The sequence below is a fragment of the Trichechus manatus genome, unplaced genomic scaffold, assembly GCF_000243295.1.
Source record: "Trichechus manatus latirostris isolate Lorelei unplaced genomic scaffold, TriManLat1.0 scaffold00056, whole genome shotgun sequence".
NCBI classification, from domain to species: Eukaryota; Metazoa; Chordata; class Mammalia; order Sirenia; family Trichechidae; genus Trichechus; species Trichechus manatus.
Window position 1 is genome coordinate 6,578,591 of NW_004443992.1, and position 10,374 is coordinate 6,588,964.

Sequence of the window (10,374 nt, forward strand, 5' to 3'; positions counted from 1 at the left end):
TTGGAGGCCAGAAGCCCAACTTCTCCTGCTGCAGCAGGATTGTGAACTCTCTCTCCCTCTGTAGTTTCTATAATAGAAGTAAGGACTCTCTCTTCCCTGGACCCTGGGAGTGGCTCCTGTAGCTTATGATGGGGTGACTGGTGGGCCCAGAAAGGTGTGCATGGCAGGGAAAGGAACCCCAGGATTGGCAGCGACCCTTCAGCCTCAGTGGAGTTGAGGGCATCCTACCAGTGTGATCTCAGCAGAGACCCTTCTAGATCCATGTTTGTTCACAAATCACACATTTTCTTTTATCCCAGCAGCCCCTAGGGTTGGCCTGACTGCTGCCCTTTCAATGACCACCATCTGGGGTTTATAACCAAGCTATCTCTTCACTCTGGTCCATGTAGAACAGAATGCAGTGTCTCGGCTTCTCTCTACCTTCCTAGTACAGAAAGCAAGCCCAGTGGCCTTCTAAAGATTTTATTAGTTTATTTTTATTTTTTTAAGGGGGTTGGGGAGGAAGAATAGGGAATAAAATAAGCCTCTGGCCATTGCTCTCCCTTCTCTATTTTTACCCAAACCTAGTAGGAAAAGGCAGTCTTATATATACAGTTGGTTTGTAGAGTACACAAATAATAAAGAAGGATTTGCTCTCCTTTCAAAAGAAAACCAACCTCAGATGTCCTCGGCATTCTGAGGTGAACTACTGCAGGCTATAAAAAAGAGACGACAGCAGGATATAAGAGAAACACTGGGTCAGTGCCGGGGGAAAGAGGCTATTAATGGCAGGGGAGAAACGTGACGGAAGTTGTCAAAAAGTACATGGCCAGCCCTGGGGGACTGCGGTGGGAGAGCCTACAGGTTGCTCTGTTTTCTCCCCTCCAGATTTCCATCTTCCAAATTACAGGTGATAAGCAGCAACTGGGGAGGAAGGGGAAAAGTAGTCCAGCAGAATTTGAGTAAGAGGGATAGGGAGATTACAAGAAGCTATAAAAGGGACAGGAGTCCCTGGATAGCGAAAACAGTTAACGTGCTCAGCTGCTAAGCGACAGTTTGAGGTCTGAGTCCACCCTGAGGCACCTCAGAAGAAAGGCTTGGAAATCTACTTCCAAAAAATCAGCCATTGAAAACCCTATGGAGTAGTTCTATTCTGACACACATGGGGTCACCATGAGCCAAAATCAACTCAATGGCAACTAGTTACAGAGGGATAGGCGATTCCTGTGGCCACTCTGTATGCTGGGGTGGTCATTTCCTGATGGCCCTTTGTAGATAAGGGTCATACTGCAATCATATAGAAAATGTCTGATACGCCTTGACATTGTGGTTCCACACTAAGAACATCTCATTCTTATTTCACAGAGAACAATCACTGACCATGGTGTCATCCTATCCCTTGGACACCAGCGATCTAAATAGTTAGTAGAAGGAAAAGGAAGATAATCCTCAGAACTCATACACAAACACACATAGGCACACCATTCTAAAGAACTAAATTGATCCTAAATTAAAAATGTAGAAAGGTGAAAAGTGCATAAGCATAATTTTTTCCTCTTCCTGTATTTTTCCTTCTGCTTTTTTGTTTTGACCCCTTTCCTGTGAAGAAAGGGGCATGGATCAGATAAGAGACACTCCACAGAATAGGATGAGTGGACTGGCCCGGCCATGAGAAGGGCGCTAAAGTTGGCTGTGGGGAAAGGGGATCTGCAACCTGAAAAACTCATCCTGACATTAACCTATGCACTAAGGATACACGTGCACACACACACGCATGCATACATGTAAACACAGATTCCAGAAATACATTTTCACCAACAGGACCATAAGCAAAACTACAAAAGTTTGTCACCCTTTCAGCTCTCTTCCTGAACCCCTCCTCCCGTTGGGCCTGTTCCCTAAACACTTAGAGCCCTTAACCTCCACCTGCTACAGTGCCTTACCCTTAATCTTTCTAAAATGTTCCTTCCTTTTTCCTGCTCTGCCTTCAAAGCTTGCCAAGCACAGTGCAGTGTTAGGTATTATTCTTAATAGTTGATTAGACTGATTCACACCAAGGAGCAAATGAGGTTTAACGGAGGGTTTATTTCCATTTTAAATTTTTTAAAATAAATTTCAAATGAAAGGGGAGAGGTGACTATGTATATTTGAATGAACCATCTGGGCACAAAGCCTACTCCAGTTTGCAAGAGTTCCTCATTAAGAGTTCCGCTAATTTCACCTCCAAGAGGATGTACAGTCCTTGCTATTCGTTTGCCTCCTAAACCACTCCAAGAACTCTGAACCCTCCAAAGAAACAGAACAGAGAGATGGAGGGGAATAAGAGCAGGAGAAAATCTTTGTCCTCTCAGTCCTCATAATCCTATAAAGTTGGCACGGCTGCTTGGTGAGGTTAAGTCCATTGCCAAAGTCTCACTATTCCTTATATATATGCCTTATGGATATGTACCAAATATTTGTGTAAGGTACCAAAATCATGTTGATTTTTACTAAATATGCTTTGTATCAATCAAATGCTGGCACTTATAAAATGGAGTGACTATCTTATGTTAAATTGCCTTTGAAACTATCAGTGAATTTTTGTAAGGCAGTTTTATTAAAAAAAGAAAAATAACACTTGATTTTCTAATACAGCCAGCTATTTACACCCCAGTTCCCTATTCATAAATAAGAATGGAAACACTGTCCCAACAAAAAAGAAAAACTTCAAAGTATCCTTATTCCCACTTAGGCTTAATCTCACCCTTGAGCACATTAATTCCAAGAAGTATATTTTCCTCCTGATTCTACAAAATCAGGGCTACTGATTTTTTCAGGAGGCATCAAAAATTTGGAAAGCTATGCTTCTGCCAATTGGCAAATGCAGCTTTCAGTCAGCCACCTGAATTACTTCGGGAGGCTGCAGGCATCACTATTTCCAGGAGCTATGGTGCCAAGACAACAAGAAGATTACAAGCATTTTGAATCAAGTTCTCAGACTGTGGTCTTCAGTTTTTCCTGAAAGGTGCTTATAAAACAAGGACCAAGAGAAACGTTGATATTCACGTCAAGTCGCAACTAAGGGGCAGGGTTGCAAAATCAATTGTGCAGCTTTTATACTCACTGCACATTTACCACATATGTCCTTTATTACACAGTGGAAAACCATTAAATGCACAGTAGTTTTGCCAAGTGGCATTATGCATTTAACAGCTTTATTCGTTTAACAGCTCCAACTCTCATTATATTTTGCCATGTGGTACATGGGATTTTATGCATTTAACAGTTTAAGAAGGCTCTATGGTATTTTCTTTTCATGTACTTCATACTACGGTTGGACATCATGTCTTAGTAAACTGTATTTCACTGATTTCATTGATGAGAGAGAGTAAGTAATCTGGTGAAGTTACTACACTGAAATTTAAAAGGAAAACAAGTATTTTAATCCTTTTCAAAGTTCCTTGATACTCTACTCCTCTCCCTTTATCAACGTCTGCAAAATAAGTCAGGTTACTGCAAAACTGCAGGTAAAACTGGCTAATCTCAAAAACATATAATCAATCTAAATATAACATTTAACTGTCATTAGAAAAACTTAATTTTTATTGAAAACTAGATTTTCTTCTAGGTCAATAGAAATGCAATATCCAGTAACTTCCTTTCCTTATAGCACACATCATAGTATCTGTCAGGAAGATGATGGACTATTTTAGCATTCACATATGTAGGAATGACAATATTTGCCATGCAAAGCCACCGAGGAAATCAAGCTCAGAATCAAAGGACTCTCAAAATGGTGCTTTACCTAACTTTCTTTTCCTCCACCCTCCATCAAGTCTTTGTTCAGCCTCAGGATGAATATGCAAGCACCTCGACCTAACCCAGTCTAGGATTGGGCAGTAGTTCCTTCAAATGAGTTGAAACAGATAATAGATCCTATCAACTGTTGTTGCTTTCAGAAATGAAAAACCTAAGCAGCTGTCTGCTCTTTTCCCTGGAGCACTGCATTATCCACAATCACCACACTCTGAAAAATTTTACTGGATAAGCTTTTTATTTTTTTATTTTTTTCCTTTCTGTTAAAGATTCTAGCACTTACTCTGGACTCCCCCACATGTTTTTTTTCTCCTGGAAAAACAACTGTATTCTACACATAAAAGAAACACCTGACATCCCAAGGTGTCTCTGGGGTTTGGGAAAAGTGGTTATTATAATAAAGTCAGTCAGTTCCCTGATGGGAATAAGAGAGCTGATGATACCTGGCTAAAACGTGGTCTCAGAAAGGCGCTGTTGTACACATTCAAAGTTTTGCTTAAATACCACCACCACCACCAACAAAAGATAAATAGCAGGGTTTAGAATTAAATGATTCCTTTGGAAAAAATTCTTTAAAAAAAAAAGAAAACTGGTCTTTGACTTAGTCTCTATTTTGAACTCCAGTGAGAGTCAAAGCAAACCACAGGGCAAAAGGCAGAACATGACAGGTTCCCTGGGGGTTATTATTGTTATTATTATTATAGGAACAGATGTATTTTTATTGGTGGGAGGAGGAGAAAGGTCTAACTCCAGCCCTTGCTTTTGCTCTTTTAAAAATCACTCACCTGACTTTTATTTGCAGCCACTTTGGCAAACAGGGCTTGAGACACCTTGGCCCTTTTCATCTCCTGTTGGATCTCGTCATAAATGGCAGCTGTGATGTTGACGTTGGCGCCGTCCACCTTAATGGGGAGGTCTGCTGTCGGTGTCGAGGTTTTGGCCTACCAAGAGACCATGAAAATAATAATTTAAAAAGTGCTGCATTCAGCCCAGCCATCTGTGCAGAAATTATCAAAGGATTTCAGTCAGCTGATGCCAAACTGCATTAGCTAGAAAGGGACACTTCCTGTCCATTATTCTAATCAGGTTAATTGTGATTGGAAATAATTGCAGTGCATTCCTATAGGACATGCAGAACCCTGTCAACCCTGCTCTTTTGCTCTCAGTATCCTGGACAGTTCACAGGTAGATGGCTACCCTGGGCACTGAAATATAAGCGATCATCTAACTGCAAAGCACGCGCACAAAACACACACAGTTACCTTTTTCTTTCTAAAAATGGCACACCTTGGAGGAAGAGCCATTTCTTCCAGAAAAAATGAGTAAATGGGTAGAGGTCTCTAAATAATAAATTATTACTCAATTTAATGCTCTCCCCTGAGTCTCTCTCATTCTTTATTAAAGCTTTACATATGTCATTCGAGTATGTATGGTTTTCCATCATTATCATCATTATGCTACCCAGACAGTCACCTAATTTCACTTAGGAAATCAGTGGAAATGAAATAAAATTTCATTTCATAAAACTAGGCTTTAGAATGCCTTTGATGTGCCGTTTTCATTTTCTTAAACTCATATTGTGGTTTTATATATTCTGCCGTGTTCGTTTTAATTGAATGATTTCCCATCAGCTTCAGAGACAAATGAAGGACAATATAGAAGGTGTCTATACTTCTTGTGGTTAGGATAACCCTAAAACATTTGAATCTACTTGTCAGAGCATTTGCTTGGTCTGGGCCCTACAAGCTTTGCTGGTTTCTAGTGAGAAGAGGCTGAACAGCCTTCTCAAAGCCACCATCAGGACTCCAGAAAAGTCTGCACTGATCTGTGGGCTCATGAGCACCGCCAGCTGATTTAGTCTAGATGTTTTTTTTTTTTTAATTTGTGTACCCAAGTCAGCCTAGAATACCAAACCAAGAGAGTTGTCAACACATCATAGGAAGAAAGGAGCCATCCAATGTTTCCTCTATAGATGCCCTGAGGTGTTCCCCACTTGATTGAGCAGCACCAGCTCTAAAGAAAGACATAGCATGCAGTTCTAGGGACTTAGGGACCATTCTCAAAGGTGTCTTGAATCTGGACTTACTGCTCTAACTTTACATGAAAGCTTTTATTCCCAAGAAGGCTCAGTGACTTTTGCCATTCTCTTTCTACCACCATGCCTCAAATTATTTTCTAACTACTGCATAATAATAATAATTCATGGGGTAGAGGGCATTGGTGGTTCAGCGGTAGAATTCTTGCTTTCCATGCAGAAGAGCTGGGTTCGATTCCCAGCCAATGCATTTCATGCTCAGCCACCACCTATTAGTCAGTGCAGGCTTACATGCTGCGATGACACTGAACAGGTTTCAGTGGAGCTTCCAGACAAAGACAGACTGGGAAGAAAGGCCTAGCAGCGTACTTCTGAAAATCAGCCAGTGAAAAAACCCTGTAGATCACAACAGCCCGATTCGAACCTGATCATGGGGATGGTGCAAGACCAAGCAACGTTTCATTCCGTTGTGTGTGGGTTGCGTGAGTTGGGGACTGACTCATCAGCAGCTAACAACAACATGGGGTACTTTTTATGTGCCAGGCACTCCAGAAAATGTTTTACTTTTGTTATCTCATTTAATTCTTTTAAAGACTCAATGAGTTAGGCACTATTATTTTCATTTTACAGAAAATGAAACTGAAAATAAAAGAGGATGCTGAACTTGCCAGAAGTACGTGTAGAAGCAAGTCAGCACGAAAGAACTGTAACCTGAACTCAAGTCTTGCAGGCACCAAAGCATGAGCTCGGGACCACTGTGCTTCACTGTCCCCCAAAACTCCAGTTTACACTTGGTGCTGTTTTTATAGGTATCCTCTTCCCCCTAGTTTGGGACCTTCCCATTACAATCCAGTTCTACATATTTTTTTTTTAAGAACTCCTTTTTCTTCTCAAAATTTCTAGTTAACCACAGTGCTTTCCCTGTTAAATGCATGTTTTAGCATATCATTTCTGTTTTTCTCAACTCAGATTTCTTCATTTGTCCCACTGATGGTCTCCTCTTACCTGACTGATCAAATCTGCCCTAGTCCCCTGCAGTTAAAAAGAAACTCCTCAAGGCACTACAGTATATGGTTACGAGCCCAGGCTCAGAAATCAGGAGAACACGCGTTCAAATCCTAGCTCTGCCACTCAGCCATGTGACCTAGTACACGTTATTCAACTCACCAAAGCCTCAGTCTTTTCATCAGTAAAATGGGGATAACAACGCAAAATGGTGAAGACTGAATTCATGTAAAACTTTCATCACAATACCTGATACACAGTAAGTGTTCAATAAATTATCATTATTATCCTCTAATTATTTTGCTATAAGTTCACCAGTGAATACTGGCCAATTAAAGGATTATGAGAAGAGACTCTAGGGGCTTAATTTTGAATTTGAAATTTCTTTGTTTTTAAACCATTAATAAGATGTTAATGGGGCCTGGAAAATAATCTGCCTGCATCCACGGAAGGCTACCTGAGTGGTTTGGATGCTGACTCCAATTAAAAGGCTGAGTCAGCGGGTACCCTTCTAACATTTATTCTCACAGTGAAAGCTTTACCGTATTATCGAGATAGATCTGTACAGAATTTTGAGTAAGTAGCTAATCATGAAGGTGCCCTTATGGCACAGTGATTAAAGCACTTGGCTGCTAACCAAAAGGTCAGAGGTTCAAACCCACCAGTCACTCCAGAGGAGAAAGATGTGGCAGTCCTATTTCATAAAGATTTACAGCCTTGGAAACCCTATGGGGCAGTTCTACTCTGTTCTATAGGGTTGCTACGAGTCAGAATTGACTTGACGGCTATGGGTTTTTTTGGTCTTAGATAATCATGAAATGCTTCAGAAGATTTTAATAACTTTCCTTTTCTCAATCTTTAACAAACAGAAAAAGAAAAAAGTTCCAAAGAATCTACAAATGTAGATGTTATAACTGTGTTCTCTAAAACACATGTAAATATTTCATATTTATTTTCAGAAGTCTCGAAAGTGTTGGTGAAATTAAATTTTTATTAATTTTCCTGTTATATTTGTCCCTAAAAGACACCTTTATCTAGGAATTTTTTAGATGAAATTTTCTACTGTTTAAGAAAAGCAAAATACTGACCCTAACTATCTGCCTTGCAAGTTGATCTGGCTCTGAAAGCTATCAGGTCTTCAAAAAGGTGCCTAAGATATAAACTGGTTAGAAAAATGTTATAAAGAAGCTAAAAACAAAATACACTGACCTGTATTATTTTCTAACAAATAAAAATAACTTTCTGAGAGGAGCTACCTGGTTGAATGGCTATGAAGCGCAGCTAGACACTCCTATAATGGTTGTTTTAATGGGCTTCAAAAGTAGCAAAAATACTGGTGCATGTATAGAAGTAAACATTCATATAAATTAACAACTCACCCAACTCAATATGTTGTTGTGTTGCTGTGCTCCTAACTCAATATGTATGCCTCCCCCCAAAAAATTTTTAAATATGAATGTGTGGTGTATGGCCTAAAATTAAGGTCTACTATTAAGTGATGCCTTGACATCTGGTGAAATCAGGAGGGCCCTGAGTGGCCTAACTGTAAGTTCCCCTCCCCACTTGCTCCCATGAATAAGGTTCCCTAACCAAAAAACTCTCCTTATCAAATGGACCAGGTGCAGTTCCTTCTTATCCCTGAGTAGCGCTTTCAGGTCCCTGCCAGGCTGCAGAATTATTCAAACAAGCCAATCACATCCTCTCGCAGGAACCAGGGGCACCTCACCCTCTTGTTACTACAAAGCTTGCCTCCCACAGTCTATGCTTGTTCAGTCTGTTCCCAAGTGTGATGCCTGTGTGACCCTGAGCGGCACGCAGTGTCCTTCTCCCCCAAGCTGTGAGTCTATGTGACTTATAAACTGCTGTTGGTCTCATGTGTCCAGTGTTGGGTGTCCTGTGTTCGGCCATCCCCATAACCCTAGGCAGGGGCATATTAACCAGTAAAGAAGGTACACACAGGCTTATTGGATAATCTGTCCCTGTTCATTCCTCAATATCAAAACATGAATGAAATCAATTTAAATCTTTTAAAAAACAGTATCTAAATTGTGCTTGAAACATCATCTTCTATTTGCAGGATACGGGCCTTCTGCTTCTTTTGGAGGTAGTTTATGATTTCAAGGCACTGCCTGCTGCAACAGATGTAAGAAAAATCTGCACTCTGTCTGAATAAAATTATATACAGCTCAGGCTAAAGAAGTGTCAGAGGGAAGGGTTAATGGGTGTTCAAGAGCATTTTTTAGGCTCAACTTTTTTTTTGTTGTGGTACAAATATACACAATAACATTCACCAATTCAACAGTTTCTGCATATACAATTCAATGACATTGATTACACTCTTCATGTTGCACAACCCTTCTCCCTATCTTTTTCCTAATTATTCTACCACCATTGATATAAGCTCAGTACCCCCCAAGCAGGGGCGGATTAACGAGTAAGTAAGGTATGCACAGGCTTACATGGGTTTTACCACATCTTTGATGTGAAAAACAGGTGAAATTGTGCACTACAGATTAGTAAGTAAGCACAAGTAAGCCCGTGCGTATCTTGCTTATTGGGTAATCTGTCCTGACACGAGGGAAGGAATCCTCCCTCACCAATAGAGTAAATAGGAAGGGATCAAAACAAAAGGCTCGGTTACACTTATCCAAAGTAAGCCATCAGGAGACTTATTTTTGGTTTAATGGTAACTAAAACTAATAATTTACCAAAGACTAAAGTGAAAGTATCACAAATTTGGCACTGCACCATAGAAAATGATCTTCAATTAAAAATCTATTGCAGAATGCAAAAATACAAAAAGACTTAAGATGTGTGAAAAAAATGGATTAACTGAGAAAGCTCAATCCTTACACTAGAGCAAAATTCTGCTTCTATGTTTAAGCAGTTCCTTGGAATTTACCAGAAAACAAGCTCATAAAACCAAAAGTATAGTGTCTAAGCAAAAAAATCTTTGGTGTCAAAGTACTCCATTTCTAGATTTGTACAAATGTGTACCTATTACCTGTTGAGAATTATCGCTCAGACAGAACATGTAACCATCCTAGCAAGAGTGGAAGGGAGAGCTTTCTCAGAAATCTACTGAGATGTAAAAGTGTAGAGGAAATAGGTAGCAGGCTGGAAATGAGTGGGCTCAGGTCTGAGATGGAAATAACTCCTAACTGCTTTGAGACCTTGATCTTCCAGTTAGGATCCTTGAAGTACGCAGGCTAACTAGAATTATACATTTTCACAGGGCCAGAGAACAGAATACTTTTAAAAGAAGGTGGGATGCTGAGTCACCAAATCCTGTGGGGAGATCACTCTAGGAAGGAAAAAATAAGACCAAGACTTCCACTGGTCCCTGGGTAGCGTAAACAGTTAGTGTGCTTGGCTGCAAACCGAAAGGCTGGAAGTTCAAGTCCACCCAGAGGTATCTTGGAAGAAAGGCCATTGACAAGCCTGGAGCACAATTGTCCTTTGATATGCCTGGGATCACCAAGAATCAGAATCAACTCCATGGCAACTAGTTTTACTAGTTTTAACTTTTCCACTACCATTTTCTAAGGGATCACGGAGTG

General features: G+C 40.3%; 1 protein-coding gene across 3 annotated transcripts in view; it reads right to left on the minus strand.

The window, feature by feature from the left end:
- Nucleotides 1–10,374, minus strand: part of SATB2 (SATB homeobox 2) — a 204,823-nt gene that overhangs the window by 46,902 nt on the left and 147,547 nt on the right. For all 3 annotated transcript variants that reach the window (XM_004378197.2, XM_004378196.1, XM_004378198.1), the window contains one exon: nucleotides 4,560–4,715. In XM_004378197.2, the coding sequence (XP_004378254.1) occupies nucleotides 4,560–4,715 (156 nt within the window). The remainder of the gene's footprint in view (nucleotides 1–4,559; nucleotides 4,716–10,374) is intronic.